The sequence below is a fragment of the Scyliorhinus torazame genome, chromosome 10, assembly GCF_047496885.1.
Source record: "Scyliorhinus torazame isolate Kashiwa2021f chromosome 10, sScyTor2.1, whole genome shotgun sequence".
NCBI lineage: Eukaryota > Metazoa > Chordata > Chondrichthyes > Carcharhiniformes > Scyliorhinidae > Scyliorhinus > Scyliorhinus torazame.
The window spans coordinates 207,877,576-207,901,579 of NC_092716.1; the positions used below are offsets into that span (position 1 = coordinate 207,877,576).

The 24,004-nt window shown below is 46.5% G+C and overlaps 2 protein-coding genes across 5 annotated transcripts in view; one reads left to right on the forward strand and one right to left on the reverse strand.

The window, feature by feature from the left end:
• lsp1a (lymphocyte specific protein 1 a) overlaps positions 1-10,045 on the forward strand; it is a 531,727-nt gene extending 521,682 nt beyond the window's left edge. For all 4 annotated transcript variants that reach the window (XM_072466314.1, XM_072466316.1, XM_072466317.1 and 1 more), the window contains one exon: positions 6,022-10,045. In XM_072466314.1, the coding sequence (XP_072322415.1) occupies positions 6,022-6,053 (32 nt within the window). In that variant the 3' untranslated portion in view covers positions 6,054-10,045. The remainder of the gene's footprint in view (positions 1-6,021) is intronic.
• The window catches only part of prr33 (proline rich 33), a 73,953-nt gene continuing 50,106 nt past the window's right edge, over positions 158-24,004 (reverse strand). The window contains exons 2-3 of the mRNA XM_072466313.1: positions 11,941-12,061; positions 158-2,561 (exon numbers count right to left, since the gene is read on the reverse strand). Coding sequence (XP_072322414.1) covers positions 342-2,561; positions 11,941-11,943 — 2,223 coding nt within the window. The 5' untranslated portion in view covers positions 11,944-12,061 and the 3' untranslated portion in view covers positions 158-341. The remainder of the gene's footprint in view (positions 2,562-11,940; positions 12,062-24,004) is intronic.

The following is a 24,004-nucleotide window of genomic DNA, read 5'->3' on the forward strand; positions in this document are numbered from 1 at the left end:
TAGCTTACCTTGTCTTTTTCAGTCCGTCAATTTACAAGTCTTTCCATCAATCTTTTTTTAAACAATCAGAATACATCCACATGCCAATTGAACCACTGATGCATGATTTCCGATTAATAGATTATAGCAAGCTAAACATTGTTCACAAAAGCAGAACCTGGTTGAAATTACAGTTTATTACATTCAGTAACACTTTGTTATATGCATAAGAGTTTAATGTAAGAAAAAAACTATTCAATATTGGGAGCATAGATGCTATTGTATATATGTAATTCTTGTTCCTCCAATAGTGCAAAGACTACTGGATGCCTGCTGCTTATTTTGTTTTGCTAGTTGCCTGTTCAACTTATTTCTTTTTGTTTTGTTGGCCAGCCTTTTGCAGTCCGATTGAAGTCCTTAAGTTCTTCATCATCAATAGCTTTGCGATGCAGCCCTGATTCAATCAGAGTATTACTAATCCTCTTCAGGGGTCTTTCAGCTGCTTCTTTTAATTTCCTTGCATCAAATCGAGGTCTAAAGAGCAGAAGAGGCAGACGGCTACTGAATACTGGAGTTGCCTGCTGAGTTTGCTTGGAGTTGTCTTGGCTTGACTCCTGTTCGCTTTCCGTGTGCCCTTTAGCAGCAAACATTTGAAATAGCACAGCATCCCACATCTTATTAGCCCGTGATCCTTTTGTCTTTTGAGACTCTCCTTTCCTATCCTCTGTTTTGCCTTGGTTCTGTTCTTGTGATTCTGACTGTGATAGCTCGGACTCTGGTTCTGGGAACTTTGGTGGCTCCTCTTCCACTACCATGTGTTTCTTGAGACGAGCCCAACCACTGGTCTTGATTCTAGGAGGTTTAGCTTTCTCTTGGGACTTCAGTTGATGTTCCTCTTTAGGAAATAACTTGGCCCTTTCTTGGTTAATTGGTTCAACAACCATGTCACAAGGCTTGGATTCAGTTTCTGTTTTTTTTATCGAAGTGCTTGTCATCTCTGCATGATGGATTTCTATTTCAACAGTACCAATGCCAACTGTGAGGTCATCATTTTCAAAAGTTTGGTTATTGTCAACCTTTTTGGTAAGTGTTTCTTGAGGCAGCTCATTTCTAAGTGTCTTTGCTCCTGGTGGGTCATAGGTGGGGGTCTTTGCCCTTGGAGCTTCGTAGGTGGGGGTCCTTGCTTCATAGGTGGGGGTCTTTGCCCTTGGTGCTTCATAGGTGGGGGTCTTTGCCCTTGGAGCTTCATAGGTGGGGGTCTTTGCCCTTGGAGCTTCATAGGTGGGGGTCTTTGCCCTTGGAGCTTCATAGGTGGGGGTCTTTGCCCTTGGAGCTTCATAGGTGGGGGTCTTTGCCCTTGGAGCTTCATAGGTGGGGGTCTTTGCCCTTGGAGCTTCATAGGTGGGGGTCTTTGCCCTTGGAGCTTCATAGGTGGGGGTCTTTGCCCTTGGAGCTTCATAGGTGGGGGTCTTTGCCCTTGGTGTTTCATAGGTGGGGGTCTTTGCCCTTAGAGCTTCATTGGTGGGGGTCTTTGCCCATGGAGCTTCGTATGTGGGGGTCTTTGCTCTTGGAGCTTCATAGGTGGGGGTCTTTGTCCTAGGAGCTTCATATGTAGGAGTCTTTGCCCTTGGAGCTTCATAGTTAGGAGTCTTTGCCCTTGGAGCTTCATAGGTAGGAGTCTTTGCCCTTGGAGCTTCATAGGTAGGAGGAGTCTTTGCCCTTGGAGCTTCATGTATGGGGGTCTTTGCCCTTGGAGTGTTGGGAAAGTTTTCCAGATAAGGTTCATTGGTAGGTGTCTTTATTCTGTAAGTTTCAAACACAGGAACTGCAGCACTAGTCACATCAGTATTGGGGCCATTGGCACCACAAACGTTAACAATATGAACGTCAGGAACCGGAGCTTTAAATGTACCAGATGTAACTGTGGAGACATTTTCGAAGGAGACCTCAATGCCAGGCCATAATCTTGGGGTATAAAAGCTTGGGGAAAACTGTGGTGGTATTGAGAATTTGGGCAGTTCTTGTGTTTTGATAGCTGGTTGAAATTTTGGAATGGCGAATGTCTTTTCAGGAACGATAGGCTGTGGCAGGTTTCTGAATGCTTGGTTCTGTTGCTCAGCTGGTGTCTGTGGGGTACTGATTTTTATTTTTGGGAGAATCTCGATTTTGCCCTTGTAGAACGATTTATGTGTAGGATACGGACTTACGACATGTGCACGGTTTACTATTGCAGGACCTTGTCTGTAAGGTGGCAAAGTTAATCCTGGTATTTTATAAGATTGAAGGGATCGTGGAGATCGAGAACGGTGCTCACAGTGTTCTAGGTCAGGACTAGCTTCACTAACAGGAGACAGACTAGAACGAAAAGGTTTAGATAAGTAAGAATGAGACTTATCTGATGTATCCTCAGGCTGTAAGTATGTTTGTGCGGCCTTCCGCTTTGCAGCCCTCTTCAAGATTTTTTGTAACTTGATATTGTCCTTGTCTGGCTTTGGTGCCAGAGGTGGTGGTGGCTTTGGACTGGGTGATGCATAGTGACTGGTAGCTGGTAAAGTTGTTACAGCCATTAGCATTTTAATTCCCTGAAATTAAATAAAATGAAAATTTTAGTTCCATTGGTAATTTTATTTTTCTAAGCAAACTCAATGACATTGCATTATTGTCAGTTCTGTTTAATTTCTTAGCAATAGAGCCCGATTTCAGGATGGGTCCTTTCTGATTAGCCATGATCTAATTGAATGGTAGAACAGGCTTGATGAATGAAATATGCGACCCTATTCCTATGTTCCTGAGTTTAGTTACTTCAAGGAGGTTTGCACCTTTTCTTTTAACCTGAGACTTTACAAATTCAGGTGCTAATCCTATCAGTCATTCAGATATCCAACTTCGTGTAGCTTATGAATCTGTTCTCAGCCAAGATCCAATGCCTCCTGTATAATATTCTTGAAAGAAGTGGAAAGGGTATAAGGGTATAACCGGGGTAGAGGGGTCAATTACTAGGGGGCATAGGTTTAAGGTGAGAGGGGCAAGGTTTAGAGTAGATGTACGAGGCAAGTCTTTTACGCAGAGGGTAGTGGGTGCCTGGAACTCGCTAGCGGAGGAGGTGGTGGAAGCAGGGACGATAGTGACATTTAAGGGGCATCTTGACGAATACATGAATAGGATGGGAATAGAGGGATACGGACCCAGGAAGTGTAGAAGATTGTAGTTTAGTCGGGCAGCATGGTCGGCACGGGCTTGGAGGGCCGAAGGGCCTGTTCCTGTGCTGTACATTTCTTTGTTCTTTGTTCTTTGTTAATGTCTCCCACTAACTTATCATAAGTGTGATTAACAATGGTTGTGGAATAGTCCGCACCTTGCCATCCTGTTGTCTTCACGAATAAAGGCAATGGGTGGGATTTCCCCCCAAAACTATAAGTGTCAGGTTCTGACTAAAAAAACAACGTGTTGTTCCTCCGAGAAAGGGTCAGGTTTTCTGACACTTAGTCCCAAAAAAAGCAGAGGGGCATATTTTGGCCAGTCATTCTTGAGGGGCGAGGCCTAAAGACGCTGGTAAGCTTAGCTCTACAGAGATAAAGGGACACAAAAAGAAAGTGAAGACCCACCACCACCATCGCTGGCATTAGGGCTTAAGTGCACCCCACCCCAACAACCATCGCTGCTCAGCTGGAACCCCCACATGGGGTTCCCTGGAGACCCTGCAGACAAGTCACTGCCAACCTAGAACTGCCAGATTGGCACTGCCAAGGTGCTGCACTACCCTATCTTGTCACTGACCATGCGGGGGTTACACTGGCTTCCGTCCCCTCCTGGGCACGGCCATCTCCACTGCCGGAGAGCAGTAGTCATTCCCACTTGTGTGATGTAATGCCGGTGATGGGGGATGGGTGGCAGGGGGAGATACATATGAAGTCTCTGAATGATACAATGTTATGCCAAATGTATTCAAATTGATGGCAATTAGTTTAACGCCCACACTGGGTGAGAACTTGATTATGCTGCGGGCGGTGGGAGATTACTCTGAGATCTCCAGAGTGCAAATCCCATTACGGCCCTCTCACGAGAGTCAGCGGCCATAACGGGATTTGCACCCACGGTAAACGGGCCTGGAAAATCCCCTCTGAATATTTCATTATTAGATATTGTAAAAGGTACTGCACAAAGGAAAGAGATCAAAACAGTTTGATTAATTATGTGTTGTTATGGAAAGAACCAACCAGGGTGCAATGGGCTGAATGGTGTCAATTCTGTACGACAAAATTCACTGATTCCACTTCCATGTTTGCTATTGGACACATTTTCACAGCAGAACTGATCAGCTATGTCTCACATAACTGGGCTGAAGGAACAATGTTTAAGTGAAGGGAAGTGATGACACTCGGTAGTGGGGAACTTTTAAAATCTTTTTGGAGGATGGCACTTAGCCCTTGATTGGTGTGTGTGAAGAAATGCAAGGGGATAAGTGTGAATACCTCCTGAAGAAGAAGAGGCTTTAAATGATGCAGCTGCTTAATTTAATCGGTTTTGTCGCAGTTGCAGTGTATGGTTGATAGTTGTTGAGACAGATTTTCAGGCATGGTAACCGGCGTCTGTTGCTTTAATGTGCTCCACAGGCTGTATGTATGTAAGGCGAGCTGTGAGCAGGAATGGTCATTACTTCTAACCTTATAGTAATTTAGAGGGCTAGTTCTGAACAGTATGCAAAGTCAGCAATTCTTTTCTCCTCCGCGTCCCCCTCCCCAGAGTTCAACCAGAATCGGATATAGTTACACCATGTTCGCCAGAAAAACAGCACAGACTGCAAGTCAGCAACCTGCAATGTTAGTAACATAAATAGATTGAAGCTGCGTCTTATTGATCATTGGTGCAGTGAAATGCTTCTTAATGGGAATTCAGTCATAACTGGTTGGAGGCCTCAGCTGAGGTATTGAGTCCAACTTTGGATACCTGACCTTATGAAGAATGTCAAGGCCTTAAAGAAAGTGCAAAACGAGAAAAGCTCGGATTGTTCCATTGGAGCAGAAAAGGTTATGGGAAATTTAATCAAAGTGCTCAAGATTCCAAGGGGTTTTTATAGGGTAAATAAGAGAAAATAACTTTACCCGGCGGGGGAGTCAGTAAACGGGGAGTCATGGATTTAAGATAATTAGCAAAATAACGAGGATAGAAATGAGAGTTTTTAACGTAGCAAGTTGTTATAATCGGGAGTCGCTGCCTGAAAGGTTGATGGAAGCAGATTCAGTACCAACTTTCAAAGATCTGGTGGGTATTTAATTGAAATGCTGGCCCGTGTCTGCACGTGCCTCACCCCCACAACCCAAAGATGTGCAGGATGGTGAATTGGTGACGCTAAATTGCCCCTTAATTGGAAAAAATGAATTCGGTACTCTAAATTTATTTTTTAAAAAGGAAATCTTTGCGAAGTTGCAGGAAACTAGGGTTAATTCAGCTGCTTTTTCGAAGAGCTGACACCTCTGCAATGGACCGAATGGCATCCGTGCAGTATAATTCTGTGATATGGTATCAGTGCTTTATGCAAAATGTTTCCAACTGTCACAATACAGAAGGCCACAGTTCTAGGTTAACAACGTGGAAAGAAAGCTTTTCATTTATACCCCATTGTATCTTATTCCAAAAGTACTTCATGTACAATTAATTCCTTTTGAGGTGCAACAACTGTTGTCATGCAACCAAATGTAGCCATACTTTTTGTGTGGCAAAATCTTATAAACATCAATGAGGTTACTAACCAGTTAATTTGAAAGAATTGAACACCTGAGCTGCCGCACACACTGGCGCAGTTGGCCATGTTCTTTACAGGCTAGAGTTAGGGTGCATTATTGTGAAAAAATAATGGAAACTTTACTTTGTATCTGGGCTTGTTATACTTGACGTAGGAATACTTATGCTGACTTTGGCTGGCCAAAGGAAAAAAAAGTTCCGTCAGCTAACACCAAAGCTATTCATCTTGATAAGTAAAAAGAAATTGACCAAAAGCATAATGTACAATATATAATTAATTTCCCTTTCTTTCATTCTCAGCTGAAGTTGAACATTATGATAAAGAATATTGAAGAACTGGAGCCAGCATGTGGACGAAGTGCTGTCAAGCTTATTAATTTTATACATTAATTTTTGTTTACCTATAAATCAGTTATTCTTGCTTATATCATCACTGTTATGTCTTTCCCTCTGGTACCGCAGTAGTTTAGCCCAGTATATGTATTTGAAAGATAGAACCAATTCTCTAAAAGGTTGTGCGCAGATACATGTCAAAGACCAGGACAGAATAACCCTTGTTCAATGGACCCCATCTGATTCCAGTTCAGTACACTCAAAGCTCCCCAGTTAGATAAACCAGGAGCATTGTTTTCCTACTAGTACCAGATCAGTACCTGCTGGTTATAAGGTGGGGTGAGAAAACATCAATAAACACCAAACATTAATTTCTGCCCGAGAGCAATAGAACTCTATAAACAAGCACACGCCCCACAAAAGAAACTTCCATGTTTTGAGGGTGCCCATTAAACAATTGAGTCTTTTTCTTAACAAATGCCTATGTATGCAGCGGGAACATTTTAAATCTGACTTCACATGAGCCGGCATATTAATGCAAAGGATGCAAAGCTTGAGCAGCATTGGAATACATCCGCCATACTCTCTTGCCTAAATGCATGTTGGATAACTTCACACCCACCCAATTCAGGTTACATGCTTTGCGTTAATACAATTTGTCCAGGATCACTGGTTTACTGGCATCTCAATATCCATAAGAGGCACTCCCTTCCTTAAGTCCTCTGCAGTGCATGCAAAAACTTGGGTCAAACAATAAATATTCTCAAGTTGTTCTGTGGCCCATATTATTCTTCAATTTGCATAGTCCTTAGACAATTGTTTTAGTGCATTTGTTATCCTGCAAGCCTTTCTCGCCCGTATGAATTAAATTTAGCTTTGAGGAACTTGTTCTCATGAGAACCCATATTTCATAGGGTTATTACAGCACAGAAGTTGGCCATTCAGCCCATTGGATCTGTGTTGTGTGCAGTTTCCTGAAGAAAATGGGAAAAATCAAACTTGCATCTGAATGAAATGAAAAATAAACAACTAAAGCGATATTAAGAGAGCACTCGCAGCAATCACCTAACATGATTCAGAAAGGATAAGAATAAAAATGGTTTATTGAATGCCTGTCATCCATCTCGAAGATCCAATGAGGTACCTATTTGATTAAATGATTTGGTCTAGGCAGCACGGCGGCGCAGTGGCTAGCACTGCTGCCTCACGCGCCAAGGTCCCAAGTTCGATCCCGGCACTGGGTCACTGTCCGTGTGAAATTTGCGCATGCTCCCTGTGTTTGCGTGGGTTTCGCCCTCACAACCCAAAGATGTGCAGGGTAGGTGGATTGGCCACGCTAAATTGCCCCTTAATTGGAAAAAATGAATTGGGTACGCTAAATTTAAAAATAAATAAATAAATTATTTGGTCCGATTTGGAAAATGTGGGAATATGTTGTGAAATGGGAACTGGCACCTAAAACAATGTCTACACTATTACAATGTTACACTATTACAATGTTACACTATTACGATGGAATAATATGTAGATATGAAAAACAGGCAAAAAAAAACACATTGTAAATTCATAAGCCATTTATGAGGTTTGATTCATCGTTTATCTTGTGCCTTCTCTCCATTCAGAATCACCATTGTCTTATTGCCCATTTGTAAATATAAGTTGGGTTTCAATAAACAGCAGACTGCACCATTTATAACTTATATAATTGTAACCATTTATATATATTACAGTTTTCATTGGGGAATGGTTTTTGACTTTGTTTCAATGTATACCGTATTGTGTAATTTAGTTGTGAAATTGCCTAAATTGAATATCAGATCATCTTGTATGGATGAGGAAGATAATTCAGCTTATTCCAGCTCATCCAGTTAAAAGGAACCAAGCTTCACCCCTTATAGAATCAAGGGATCTCTTATATATGTTTCCTTTCACCGTTGTACCTGGAAATCTATTCCATGGGTTACTTATTCTTTCTGTGAAGAACCTACTTACATTAGCCTTACATGTGCCTTTTTTCAAATTTGAAAATCTCTGCCAGCTTGTCGTGTCACAATTTAACTTGAACTTTTGCTCCAGATTTATCTTTCCATGTTCAGTTATTAATGCTTACAACTCTTTATCAAGTCCCTTCTTAGTTACCTCTTTTCCAGACTTGACTAGTTCAAGAACAGTTCTTCTTCATAATTATTTTAGGCTGCATTATCCAATAAGTTGCCTGGAAGATTTTATAATTTCATTCCGATCTCGCTAGGCAAGCTGAGCTAGCAGTGTATAAAAAGCCTGCAACCCTATATCGATTTAAACAGCCGGTGACTCATTAATAACTTTGAGGAAAGGCAAGCCATATGTCCAAGTTTTCTGAAGACATGGCTGGGTACATACTGGGCACAGTAAGTAACGTAGATGGATGCTGAAAGTTGCAATGGGATTTTGATAGATTAAGTACAGAAATCACAAAGCTGAACAGAAGTTTAAAATTTTTTTAAAGGCTAAAAGAATGTTGGCCTTTATTTAAGGGAGGCTGGAATATAAAATGGTGGGAGTTATACACCGTTGTATAAAGCTATGGTAAGATACAAAAAGGAGTGCTGTGTTCAGTTCCGGGTATTACACCTCAAGAATGATTTGTTAGCTTTGAGAGAGGGTGCAGAGCCAAATCACTGTAATGATACGTTGGTTAAATGGGTTAAACTATGAGGGCAGGTTGCTCGGATTAGACATGTAATTTTGGGTATGGGAGATTAAGGGATGATCTAATTGATTAAAGGATTTGACAGGGTACGTAGAGAGAAACTATTCCCTCTGGTGAAGAAGATCAAAACAAGGGAGAATAACCAAAACGCTCGGAGCTGGGTTGTTCATAGAATCACAGAATCCCTACAGTGCAGAAGGATGCCTTTTGGTTCATCGAGTCTGCACTGACACTTCAAAAGAGCACCGTACCCATGTCCATTCCCCCGTCCAGCCCTCCCTATCCTAAAATCCCCACCCTATCCCCATATCCTAACCTGCACATCCCTGGACACTAAGGGGGCAATTTATCATGGCTAATCCACCTAACCGGCACGTCTTTGGATTGTGGGAGGAAACCGGAGCACCCGGAAGAAACCCCACGCAGTCATGGGGAGAACGTACAAACTCCACACAGACAGTGACCCAAGGCCGGAATTGAACCCCAGTCCCTGGCACGGTGAGAAGCAGTGCTAACCACTTCATGGAGGATGTAAGAAAGCCCTTAATCACACATGGGTATTGAAGATCTGGAACACTCTCCTTCAAAAAGCTATTGACGTTTGGTCAGTGGAAAAATTCAAAACTTTGAGGTATAGATTTTTGTTTGGCGAGCTTATTAAGAGGAAAGGTGGGGGGAGAAATTTGTTTGTGAAGTTGCTACACAGCATTTTGCTAATTCCCTAGAGGCAGGCAGTGCTGACTGGATGGCATTCTTCATTGATATTATGCTACTGGTAATTTGATGGAAGTCTGTCTAAGTGGCACTAACCAATTTCCCCCTGTGGGCTAAAGGTGAGTAGACGGAATTGTGGTGCAGATCAGCTATAATTCAATCGAATGGTGGAACAGGCCTGATTGGCTGAATGGAGACCTGTTCCTACAAGTCTCAATCAGATGTTTGTTTGACTCCACTCATGTGGATACATGATCATATTTGGCCATGATGTCCACACTATTGAGTAGCTTGCTAGTGCCAGCTGTCCAGTTAGACATGAAGAGTTGCTCCAGGCTAACTGGAAACCATGCAGTCATACTCCAGCCAGTGTCTTCGGTAAGGAAAGCAAGAGAAAACATTGTTTTTAAAAAAAATCTGGAGACTTGCTGCTTTAACATTTGATTGCAATGCAGTATTCTGTTTAATATGAAACTGAGCTTGTCTTGCTGTTTACTAAAATTGTGCACAAATGTCTGGGGAACAAATGAAATTGGATTTACAATAACTGTTGACATTTTTTATTAAATGCAACGTTTGACCTAAGGTGCTGTGGTCCTGCTCTCTCATTTACAATCAAACAGTCTCACCCTGCACTATATGAAATTTGCACAACAGAATCTGTTGGTCAATTTGGATATTTGTCTGGTCTGATCTGGTTTGGGAAAAATGTTTTAAAGCCTGACTCTATAATATTCTGTTTGCCTTGTGGTATTTGACTACACCTTGTGGCCTCACTGTTCCAGTATGGTCAGTACAGCGCACAAGACACCTTGACATTGAGACAGGGAAGTAAGAAGAAACTCCCTGTGCTAGTTTATGAATGGAATTATTGCACATTTGCTACCTTGATTCCCATCAGAAAAATTCAGAAGGGGCCACCACGGGCACAGCCTCTATTGCAGATGATTGAATAGAGCTATTGCAACTTGCAGCACAGAAGCAGGTCAATTTGGCTAGTCGTGCCTGTTCTGGTTCCTCGAAAGAACAGTCGTGCTTAGTCCCATATGCCACTTTCTGTCCCACTTGGGCAATCAATAGCAATGGAGAGTAAGGAATCTGGGTATTTCTGCTACCAATTCCTAGTGCAAGAACTCATAGGTCAACAATTCACTCAGCATTGTTCTGTAGGATTTTGCAGACATCACATGAAAAAAGACTATTATACTCAGCAATACCCAACATATGGGACATTAACTTAACATTAATACTGAAGAACCATTGCCATTTCACACCGTAGCTAGCAGCCTCGATGACTCCACGTCTAGAAGAACCAGGACCCTATCATGCAGCACCAATTTTAATGAAAGAACAAAGCACCACTATTGCATGTGATATAAAGTATGATTGAATAGGCATAATGAACTCTGCTTGTACAATACTGGGAATTGAGAGCCAAAGTCAATCGATGAAGTCGACCTCTGGTATATTCGTTCATTACATAAATAACCTGATGATCTTCTGAACAAGTTTGATACACAGATACCTGATGATCTACTGATCCAAGTTGGATAGCCTTGAACTTGTCAGGTATAACAAAGGTCTGCCTGCCTTTTCTAACCCACTTGCATTGGACAATGGACACTTCTATAGTCCAGGTGCTCAGTGTTACCATCAATCACTACTAGTATAGGTTTAACAAAAACTCTCTCTAATCTACCCTACAATAGCTCTTGCACCAGTGCTGAGAACACCCTAACTGCACGGGGCGACACGGTGGCACAGTGGTCATCACTGCTGCCTCACAGCACCAGGGACCCGGGTTCAATTCCGACCTTGGGTGACGGTGTGGAGTTTGCACTTTCTCCCCTTGTCTGCGCAGATTTCCTCTGGGTGTTCCGAGTTTCCTCCCACAATCCAAACTATGTGCAGGTTAGGTGGATTGGCTATGCCAAATTGGCCCTAGGTGGGATTATAGGATAGTTTGGGATGCTCTTTAAGAGGGTCGGTGCAGACTCGGTGGGCCGAAAGGCCTCCTTCTGCACTGTAGGGATTCTATGCACTACTTTTTTTCCCCCTTATTTTCAACACTCAATTTCTTCGATAGTTCTGAGTGAGATTGCCAAGTCACTGCTATACAGTAAGGAGTTTTGCGTTGTGAGCCTCACCTCATTAAGATCGGAGCAGGAACTACCAAACTTAATTTCACTTTTAGAGGCAGGAGACGGGCAACTTTTAGCCCCTCAACCTGGACTATAGTCTCAAAGATTAAAAAGATGAAATGCTGATATTAAGTGAGGTTGGCAAACAATGTGTATGCTGTGTTAGAAGTAACAATGCTCCCTTAACCAGCTGTCACGTTGGAATTATTACAGTCAATTTCTACTGATCTAAATGCAATGGTGTGCTTTGTTATTGTTCCGACAGGAGCATATTTAAGAATTGTAAAGGAATACTTAATATTTTTTAGCTTTTCCAAATACAATCATAATTTTTCTTACCATTTGGTTTGATTATTACAACTTGTAATGAAGGTCAACTCCAATTTGCCAGTGACGACTTGATGCCACAGAATGGAAATCTCTACCATTCTTTGGGATCTATGGGTTCACCAAGTCAAGCCTAAAAATAAGACAGAAATAATTACACCTGTATAAATTACACAGTCTATTAAATTGCCTCAAAGCACAAAAAGTATTTTGCAGAAGTTGCACATTTGTCAGGAAAGCTCTATGAGTAATGTGGAAAATAAACAACAGGGTGAATTTTTGAATTTGATACTTAAAACACAACGTGGGGCAGAAATAAGAATGATTTCCTCCTTATTTGATCTGCGCAATATCTAACCACATCAGTGCCCAAAATGGAGCAGTAATCTATTTCCCAACACTAATATCCCGTACCCTTATGAATACAAATTTCACCGAAAAAAAAAAAAAAATTACTGCAGATGCTGGAATCTGAAACAAAAACAGAAAATACTGGACAATCTCAGCAGGTCTGACAGCATCTGAGAAGAGAAAAGGGAGCTAACGTTTCAAGTCTGGATGACTCTTTGTCAAAGCTTTGACAAAATGTCATCCACACTCAAAACGTTCGCTCCCTGTTCTCTCCACAGATGCTGTCAGACCTGCTAAGAAATAGTTAGGATTGAAATCATATTTTCCGATAGTAATAAACACAATGCAGACATAGTAAATCATTCCTGCTCTTTTAATTGATCAGGGTTAACCTTTTATCAGAATAGAAGAAAATAGGTTTCAGATGAAAATTAGAATATTATTAACAGCAGAAATTAGAGTCTCTAATGCATGACCTTATATGCATGTTTCATTGCAGACTTCTGGTGATGAAGGTATCAGTGTGAGTTAATCCCCTTGCATTTGCTGCGTAGTATTCTAGCATTTATCTAGCTGTTATACTGGGATCTGCAAAAGCGCACTTAAACATGGAAATCCAGAAGTTGCTGTCAGTGATTCATCATTTCTCCACAGGTTGTGCTGCTGAAGTCATCCCCCAATCATCTCCATTCTCAATCAATTAGAAATAAGTAAACTGATGATAATGTGACCCTTTATGCCATTACCCTCACTGTAAAAACCCTTAAAAATTTACAAAACGAGTAGCAACTGGGATTTTTAATGGCAACTCTATGGTCAACCAACCACTGTACATCTTCTACACTGTGGGTCAGGTGTCACATGCATGAAACAAAGCACAACAAGGAACAGCACTGTGCTAACTCATGTCATTAATATTGGACACTACAATAGAGGTAAACCATTGATTTACTCATTACAACATAAGCATGAGATGGCAAGAGATACACTTGAAGAACCCAGCATGATCGTGTAGGGCAAGGGCTGCACGGGGATATAGTGGGTAGCACTGCTGCCTCACGGCACTGAGGACCCAGTTCGATCCCGGCCCCTGGTCACTGAATGTGTGGAGTTTGCACATTCTCCCCGTGTCAGCATAGGCTCATCACCACAACCCAAAGATGTGCATTGGCCACACTAAATTTCCCCTTAATTGGAATTAAAAAAAAATAAAATTAATTGCTTCTAATGATAGTGGAGGGCAAGAATATTCTAGCTGTGGCCTTCTTTACAGCAAACTGTAATTAATGTCTGCCATGTCAGGATTCCTTACACCGTTGCCTTCTTTCCCTGCATCTGGCTAAGGTTGGTATGAATTGCAGGAGCTTAATGGCTGTCTAGGTCTTGTTCTTCCTGATAATTCCCTTCTGCTCTTAATTCGCCATGAAAGAATTCATGTCAGCATCAATGGGACCGAGGTGGAGATAGTTAACAGTTTCAAATTCCTAGGGGTACACATCTCCAAAAATCTGTCCTGGTCCACCCACATCGATGCTACCACCAAGAAAGCACAACAGTGCCTATATTTCCTCATGAAAATAAGGAAATTCGGCATGTCCACATTACCTCTCACCAACTTTTACAGATTCCTATCTGGGTGCATCACAGCCTGGTATGGCAACTGCTCGGCCCAAGACTGCAAGAAACTTCAGAGAGTCGTGAACGCAGCCGAGACCATCACACGAACCTGCCTCCCATCCATTGACTCCATCTACATCTCCCGCTGCCTGGGGAAAGCGGGCAGCATAATCAACCTCCCACCCGGCTTACTAACTCTTCCAACTTCTTCCATCAGGCAGGAGATACAGAAGTCTGAAAACATGCACAAACAGACTCAAAAACAGCCCCGCTGTTACCAGACTCCTAAACGACCCTCTAATGGACTGACCTCATTAACACTACACCCCTGTATGCTTCACCCGATGCCGGTGTTATGTAGTTACATTGTGTACTTTGTGTTGCCCTGTTATGTATTTTCTTTTATTTCCTTTTCTTTTCATGTACTTAATGATCTGTTGAGCTGCTCTCAGAAAAATACTTTTCACTGTATCTTGGTACACATGACAATAAACAAAATCCAAATCAAATCCAATCCAATCTAAGAGTGAACAGATAACTGCCATAAAAAGACATTAACAAGATGTCCTGCATGATTCTGTATTGTTTGCCCCTACAATGTCTACACAGAAATGAGAAGAAAACCTTTATTTCATACAGGGCACAGAATTGTGCACAGAGACTCAGAACTGAAATTTCCTCGTCCTGTGGAGGCAGGTTAGGTGGCAGAACCGGGAGCAAATAGGGTTGGCTACCTGAAGTGTCGAAGTTATTGAGTGATCTTGTCAAAAGTGAGGTGACCGCAGCCGAGGCAACCCGTCCAGCAGTGATGGGTAGCCAGTCATTCATTGGCCCATTGGGGAAACGTTGATGGTGCTACCGGGATCTTCCTGACTGAGTATGGGCTTCAATTGTGAGGCTGGAGCCCAGCAGGTAACTGGAGGTGACCTGCCAGTTACAGGCTGGGCTGCCATCGACGCCTTTTTTCTACCACTACAACAACCCTGGGATGTGACAGTCACACCTGGAGAGGTTTCTCCTCCGCAATGTTTGCCTGACAGCTGTGACCCTGCGTTGGTTTAATGTTTTGCAGTGCTGGAGAGAACACCTCCATTTTGAGGCACCCTCGCAGAATCCTGCCTCTGTGAGTAGTCCCCATGTCTCTCGGTGAGACTGCTGGCTGGACATCACTGCAGGCCCTCCTGCTAAGCCTCCCACTTCCATCGTCTGCCTGCTGTGCTGAATTGGATGGCAGTCCAGCGGTAGCATCATAATTAACAACATTGCACCACGGCCATTTCCCAGTTCCCATTCCAGAATTGATCACAACCCAACTGGGAGATTCAGCCCTTGACTGCACTAAATGCAGAAAGCCATTAATTCAGTATGGTCTGCCTGAATTATTCATGATGGTCAGTGGTAAAAATTGTAGCCTGTGCCACACATGTGTGTCTTCCTTGATCATTCCTCTGCAGACAGACTGGCTGACACTGCATAACTCCCTTATGATAGCTTGGAAGAAGCTTTCATGTTGAAGTGTGTGAACAGCTTCCTGTCGGTATGTTGGAATTCTTAAGAGGAGCAGGTGGGGTGGCTGAATAACTAGTACCTGGGAAAAAGTGAGTCAAACCTTTTGTGACTCCTTGGCACTCCCTTTCAGGCCAGTCTCATCAAAAATTAGAATACTTTGGTAGCACTGTGGCGCAGTGGTTGGCACTGCTTCCTCACGGCGCCGAGGTCTCAGGTTCGATCCCAGCTCTGGGTCACTATCCGTGTGGAGTTTGCACATTCTCCCCGTGTTTGCGCGAGTTTCACCCCCACAACCCAAAGATGTGCAAGGTAGGTGGATTGATCACGCTAAATTGCTCCTTAATTGGAAAAAATGAAATGGGTACTCTAAATTTATTTTTTTTAAAAGAAAAAAAAATTAGAATACTGCACTTCTAGCTGAGGAGCTCACCTAACATCTGACTCGCACTGCTGAACACAGCTTACAGGAAAACCTATCATTTGATAGATATTGTCTTTAGTTTTCAACTCTGCTTTCTCTTTCTCACAATTTGCACTCTGCAAAGGGTGCAGCAAAAAAGGGCACTTTGTAGCGGTGTGCCAGGCCTGGGGGGGGTCGCTGCAATCTACTGGGGAGAACCAGGACCCCAAACTCAACCCCCCCCCCCCCCCCCCCCCAACGATCCATGTGCGGCCAACGGGTCCCGGACTCCATGCGGGAAGGATGGGCGCCGCCATTTTGTGCTCTCCCGGCCACGTGCAATCAATGGGCGGCGCCATCTTCTCCACCCCCGACCGTGTGCGACCCGTGGACGCTGCCATCTTGGCTGATGGCCAAAGACCCCGGAATGGACGACTTCACGGGGCCTGAAGAAAACGCCCCGATGCAGCAACAGCGACTGGCTTCGGTGACCCTGGACCAGTCGCGGCCCCGAACGCTCCAAACGGCAACAACGACGATACTCGTCAATGGGTACGAGACGCCCTGCCTGATCGACTCTGGGAGCACGGAGAGTTTTATACATCCCGATACGGTAAGACGCTGTTCTCTTTCGATCCACCCGTGTAATCAAAAAAATTTCCTGGCAGCAGGATCCCATTCCATAGAGATCAAAGGGTTCTGCATCGCGAACCTCATGGTGCAGGGGAGGGAGTTCAAGAACTATCGGCTTTACGTCCTCCCCCACCTCTGCGCTGCCACACTCCTGGGGTTGGATTTTCAGTGCAACCTCCAGAGTATAACGTTCCAATTCGGCGGCCCTATACCCCCACTCACTATCTGTGGCCTCGCGACCCTCAAGGTCGACCCGCCTTCCCTGTTTGCGAACCTCACCCCGGATTGCAAACCCGTCACCACTAGGAGCAGACGGTACAGCGCCCAGGACTGCACCTTTATCCAGTCAGAAGTCCAGCGGCTGCTGCGGGAAGGCATAATCCAGGCCTGCAATAGTCCCTAGAGAGCTCAGGTGGTAGTTGTAAAGACCGGGGAGAAGCAGAGGATGGTCATAGACTATAGTCAGACCATCAATAGGTACACACAGCTGGATTCGTACCCTCATCCCGCATATCCGACATGGTCAATCAGATTGCACAGTACAAGGTCTTTTCCACGGTGGACCTTAAGTCCGCATATCACCAGCTCCCCATCCGCCCGAGCGACCGCAAATACACTGCCTTTGAAGCAGATGGGAGGCTCTATCATTTCTTAAGGGTTCCATTCGGCGTCACTCATGGAGTCTCGGTCTTCCAACGGGACATGGACCGAATGGTTGACCGGTACGGTTTGCGGGCTACGTTCCCGTACCTCGATAACGTCACCATCTGCGGCTACGATCAGCAGGACCATGACGCCAACCTCCGCAAATTCCTCCAAACCGCAAACGCCCTGAATCTCACGTACAACAGGGAAAAATGCGTGTTTAGCACTGACTGCCTAGCCATCTTTGGCTACATAGTGCGAAATGGAGTTGTAGGCCCCGATCCTGAATGCATGCTTAAGGAGTTCCCCCTCCCTCACTGTTCCAAGGCCCTGAAACGCTGTCTGGGCTTTTTCTCTTATTACGTCCAGTGGGTCCCCCACTCTGCGGACAAGGCCCGTCCGCTAATTCAGTCCACGGTGGTCTTTCCCCTGTCGACAGAGGCCCGCCAGGCCTTCAACCACATCAAAGCGGATATCGCAAAGGCCACGATGCACGTGATCGACGAATCCCTCCCCTTCCAAGTCGAGAGCGATGTGTCCGACATAGCTCTGGCGGCCACCCTCAACCAAGCGGGCAGACCGTTGGCCTTTTTTTCACGCACCCTCCGCGCTTCAGAAATCCGCCACTCCTCAGTGGAAAAGAAGGCCCAGGCCATAGTGGAAGCTGTGCAACATTGGAGGCATTACCTGGCCGGTAGGAGATTCGCTCTCCTCACTGACCAATGGTCGGTTGCCTTCATGTTCGATAATGCACAGCGGGGCAAGATCAAGAACGACAAGATCTTGCGGTGGAGGATCGAACTCTCCACCTATAACTATGAGATCTTGTATCGTCCCGGAAATCTGAACGAGCCTTCCGATGCCCTATCCTGCGGCACATGTGCCAACGCACAAGTGGACCGTCTCCGAACCCTCCACGAGGACCTCTGCCACCCGGGGGTCACTCGGTTCTATCACTTCGTACAGACCCGCAACCTGCCCTACTCCATCGAGGAGGTCAGGACAGCCACCAGGAACTGCCAAATCTGTGCAGAGTGCAAGCCGCACTTCTACAGGCCAGATAAAACGCACCTGATAAAGGCTTCCCGTCCCTTTGAGCGCCTCAGTCTGAACTTCAAAGGCCCCCTGCCCTCCACCGACCGCAACACGTACTTCCTGAACGTGATTGACGAGTACTCCCGGTTCCCTTTTGCCATCCCCTGCCTCGACATGACCGTGGCCACTGTCATTAAAGCCCTCTGCACCATCCTTACACTGTTCGGTTTCCCCGCCTACATACATAGCGATAGGGGGTCCTCTTTCATGAGCGACGAACTGCGTCAATTCCTGCTCAGCAAAGGCATTGCCTAGAGCAGGACGACCAGTTACAACCCCCGGGGAACGGTCAGGTAGAGAGGGAGAACGGAACGGTCTGGTAGACCGTCCTGCTGGCCCTATGGTCCAGAAGTCTCCCAGTTTCCCGCTGGCAGGAAGTCCTCCCGGATGCCCTCCACTCCATCCGGTCGCTGCTTTGTACAACAACGAATCAAACACCTCACAAATGCCTCTTTGTCTTCCCTAGGAAATCCTCCTCCGGAACGGCACTTCCGACCTGGCTGGCAGCCCCGGGACCCATCCTGCTCCGAAAGCATGTGCAGACGCGCAAATCGGACCCGTTAGTCGAGAGGGTTCATCTCCTCCACGCGAACCCTCAATACGCCTACGTGGCGTACCCTGACGGCCGACAGGACACGGTCTCCCTGCGGGAGCTCCACACACACCAACACCAATCACCCCCTCTCTCCCACCGGCGGACCCAAAGCCACCACCTCCGGAGCTCCACACACCCCAACACCAACCACCCCCTCCCTCCCACTGGCGCACCCCACAGCCGCCCCCTTCCTGGGTGGATCGGTCCTCCCCCCAGTCACGACTAGGGGTAGTGGAGCAGGAAGAGGCATCGCTACGCTCCCAGAGACGACGGTGCCCGAGCCAGCGCCTGCATCACCAACGGGGCTGAGACAATCGGCGAGGACGACCAGGGCACCCATTCGACTCATCAAATCCGTATAACAAAGCAAGAAATGCCTCTGTAAATAATTCAGTTGCCCAGTAAAAGTGGCATTGTAAATAGTACTGGTAGTTTGATATCGGAGCATAGCCGCCATGTTAGCGGCATCCTAGGTACCGACTCTGTAAACCCCTACGACCATACTGCCCACTACCCCTGCCGGGTTCTTTTTTAACAAGGGGTGAATGTGGTGGTATGTATTAGGGGTATTATGGTACCCTGTGATACCGAGAGGCTAATGGCGGATAGACACTGGGTCCCGATTGGATCAGCCGCCTACTGGCTCCACCCAGTAAGACAGGGTATAAGAGCCCAGGTTCTCCCAGCAGCCGCATTCTGTAACTGTGCTGCTGGGGAACAAGTCTGCGTAATAAAGCCATCGATTGACTCCATCTCTTCTCGTCTCATGAGTGATTGATCGTGCTACAAACCCTACTTAGATGCCCGCTGTTCGGTCACGGACCCTTTTGGCGCAATTCTGATCGTTACGCCTTGCAGGACTTGGGCATATCCTGCGAAGCGTGAAGGCTGTCAGGACGCCCGTGGGAGGCCTCTCCCGGGATCTACCAGCCGCTTTGCGTTCAATTGCGCCCAAAATCTCATTGTACAAGAGGGGATTCCATGGTCCACAGTGCTTACCGGGAGTGCGTTTCAGGCAGGAATTCATGAGTGTGAAGCTTATCATTTTCCCATCCCAGAAGTTCACAGGTACAACATTGACAATTTTCTTAGCTGCGCTCCTTGCGAGGGCCCCTCCCCAATGGGAGTATGGATTCACGGAATCATCCCGGCAGCATCCTACTTTAATTCATCTTTACACAGGGTCACAAGTAATGGAAAACACTTAATATATTTCTGCTTGTTAAAACCTGAGTTTGCCATCACTTAATCCATGGCCAGAATGTTAGATCTGGGGTCAGACCCGGCCGAATGTAAAATTTCATTAAATGATATAGGGCGTGTTTCTTGACATCATCGTGCACACATGCAATTTCGAGGTCAGCATGTGTGTGCGTGATTATATGTGTGTCCGCTGACAGTTAAAGGGCCGATTAAGGCCATTAACAAGCCAATACACAGCGGCATTATGCTGCCCGGACAATCTTCTGCTCGTCGCACAGGCAAAACAGGTGGGCACTCATCACGTTTTATGCATTTCCTTATCGAAGTGTGGGATAAAATGCCCCCGGAGCAGCAGCACTTTCTCTGTCATAGCTAGTTTGTCCCAGGACATCCCGTACCAGTGGCCTTGAAAGTCACAGCTGCCCTCAACATCTACATACCCGGTTCTTTTCAAGTCTCAGTGGGGAACTGTGTGGCATCTCTCAATCAGCCACACTCAGTTGTGTCATCTTTAGACATGTCCTCACATTCATCCATTACTGGACAGGCAAGGGCAGCCGGGCGGAGGGAGCATGAGGCTTTGCGAGATTTCCCCGCATCCAGGGTGCAATAGATTGCGTTCAAGGCACCAGCAGGAAGGTCGGGAACTTTCCGAAACAGAAGGGATTCCATTCAATGTATGTTCAGACTGTCTGTGACCACAGGACACAGATTCTCCAAGTTTGTGCCTGTTACCCCAAGTCCTCACACAATGCCTAAATGTGCCATGGCTCCTGAACAATTAGATGGATGGCTCCTGGTTGACAAGGGCTATCCCTTGAAGTGGTGTTTGATGACCCCACTATGTTACCCAGTGGAGGCTGAGAAAGCAAGGCAGCTTCACAGGCCATGGAGAATGACTCCAGTGATGGGTCTGAGGAAGAGAGTGGGGACGCACAGAATGAAGGCATCGAGTTGGGTGGCAGGGGCGTTCAGGGGGGCAGGAGCACCAGAGGTGCTTTGATACTGTGGACCTTCAGATGGGCATTGATGCTTGTTCACGCCAATGGCACTGTCTCCTTTGCAAGCAATTATTAAATGAGAACACAGCCCAAAACGTCAGCACAACACTATGCAATACAGTTACCAGTCTGTACAGCATCTCACACCTATTCAAAGCATCCAGCCAACTCAACCCATTAAAGTAAAATAAATGTGAATGTTATTGCACAAGAACAAAGAACATGACTTCCGGGTGCGGCGATGACCAGCTGAGTCGCACGTTTCGGCAGCTCCCGGTGGAACGTACCTTTGGGCTCTTAATAGGAGCCCCATCGGCAATTTTAACGTCAAATAACACTGTGCGGTAATCCAGAAGGGAATCCCCCCTAGACACGGATGGAAAAAAGAGAGGAAAGTAGCCGGATTGCGGTGGATCCTCTAGAGCAGCGGCCAGGAAGGCAGGCACAAAGCAAGATGACGTCGGAAGGAGGCAGTTTAATATGGGCCCCTGACCAACAAGAGTTCCTGCGGCGTTGCGTAGATGAACTCAAAAAGGAGATGAAGAATGAGCTGTTGGCCCCGATATTACAAGCGATTGAGGGGCTAAAGGAGGAGCAAAAGACCCAGGAACAGGAGCTTCGGGTCATGAAGGCAAAGGCTGATGAGAATGAGGACGCCATACAGGGCCTGGTGGTGAAAACGGAGATCCACGAGGCATAACACAAAAGATGTGTGGAAAGGCTGGAGGTACTGGAGAATAATGCGAGGAGGAAGAGCCTAAGGATTCTTGGTCTTCCCGAAGGTGCAGAAGGGGCGGACGTCGGGGCATATGTGAGCACGATGCTGCACTCGTTAATGGGATCGGAGGCCCCGACGGGTCCGCTGGAGGTGGAGGGAGCCTATCGGGTTATGGCGCGAAGACCGAGGGCTGGAGAAATTCATCGAGCAATAGTGGTGAGATTTCTCTGATATAAGGACAGAGAGATGGTCCTCAGATGGGCAAAGAAAACTCGGAGCAGTAGGTGGGAGAATGCGGTGATCCGCGTATATCAAGATTGGAGTGCGGAGGTGGCGAGAAGGAGGGCAAGCTTTAATCGGGCCAAGGCGGTGTTGCATAAAAGGAAGATCAAATTCGGAATGCTGCAACCGGCAAGACTGTGGGTCACACATCTAGGGAAACACCACTACTTCGAAACGGCAGATGAGGCGTGGACATTTATTGTCGAGGAGAAGCTGGAGTGAGCGGGCCAGAAAAAGAACGTTTGGGACAAAAGTGGGGGGGTGAATTTGTGGGATGAAGGGGGGAAAAGGGGGAAGAGAGGACTTCCCAAGTTGTTAAACCTGCGACCCTGTAACTTCTCTCTCTTCCCCATGTCGTGGGGGAGGGGGTGAGGGAGGATGAGGAGCTGAGGGCGCCGGCCATTGGGGGCGGGGCCAAAAGGGAAGCGCGGGCTTGGTTCCTGCGCTATGGTAATCATGGCGGGAACAGGGAAGCAGGAAGGAGGGGGCCTCGCACAGTGTGAGCCGAGGTCACGGGGGAAGCCGAGGTCGGCCAGAGTTTGCTGACTTCTGGGAGCAACATGGGGGGTGCAATTACGCTAGCTTGGGATCTAGCGGGGGGGGGGGGTTAACTGGGTTGCTGCTGCTGGGGAGAAGGGGGAGCTGGTATAGGAGGGGGGGGTCGGGGCGGGGGGGGGCGCCGCCTAGGGGGGATACAGTTACGTGGGAACCGGGTGAGGAGCTGGATTGAAAAAGGAAATGGCTAGTCGACAAGGGGGCGGGGGGGGGCGGGGGGGGGGGGGGTAAAGAGCCCCCCAACCCGGTTGATCACGTGGAATGTGAGAGGGCTGAACGGGCCGATTAAGAGGGCACGGGTACTCGCGCACCTAAAGAAACTTAAGGCAGATGTGGTTATGCTTCAGGAGACGCATCTGAAGCTGACAGACCAGGTTAGACTTCGCAAAGGATGGGTGGGGCAGGTGTTTCATTCGGGGCTAGATGCAAAAAACAGGGGGGTGGCCACACTAGTGGGGAAGCGGGTAATGTTTGAGGCAAAGACTATAGTGGCGGATAGTGGGGGCAGATACGTGATGGTGAGTGGCAAATTGCAAGGGGAGGCAGTGGTATTAGTGAACGTGTATGCCCCGAACTGGGATGATGCCAATTTCATGAGGCGTATGTTAGGACGAATCCCGGACCTAGAAGTGGGGAAGTTGGTAATGGGTGGAGACTTTAATACGGTGCTGGACCCAGGGCTGGACAGATCGAGGTCCAGGACCGGAAGGAGGCCGGCTGCAGCTAGAGTGCTTAAGGACTTTATGGAGCAGATGGGAGGAGTAGACCCCTGGAGATTTAGTAGACCTAGGAGTAAGGAGTTTTCGTTTTTCTCCTATGTACACAAAGTATTTTCACGAATAGATTTTTTTGTTTTGGGAAGGGCACTGATCCCAAAGGTGACGGGGACGGAGTACACGGCTATAGCCATCTCGGATCATGCTCCACACTGGGTGGACCTGGAGATAGGGGAAGAAAAACAACAGCTTCCACCCTGGAGAATGGACATGGGATTATTGGCAGATGAGGGGGTGTGTTTAAGGGTGAGGGGGTGTATTGAAAGGTACTTGGAACTTAATGATAATGGGGAGGTACAGGTGGGAGTGGTCTGGGAGGCACTGAAGGCAGTGGTTAGAGGGGAGCTGATATCTATTAGGGCACATAAAGGAAAGCAGGAGGGTAGGGAAAGGGAGCGGTTGTTGAAAAAACTTCTGAGGGTGGACAGACAATACGCGGAGGCACCGGAGGAGGGACTGTACAGGGAAAGGCAAAGGCTACATGTAGAATTTGACTTGTTGACTACGGGTAGTGCAGAGGCACAATAGAGGAAGGCACAGGGTGTACAGTACGAATATGGGGAGAAGGCGAGTAGGTTGTTTGCCCACCAACTGAGGAAAAGGGGAGCAGCGAGGGAGATAGGGGGGGTGAGAGATGAGGAGGGAGGATGGAGCGGGGAGCGGAGAGAGTGAATGGAGTGTTCAAGGCATTTTATG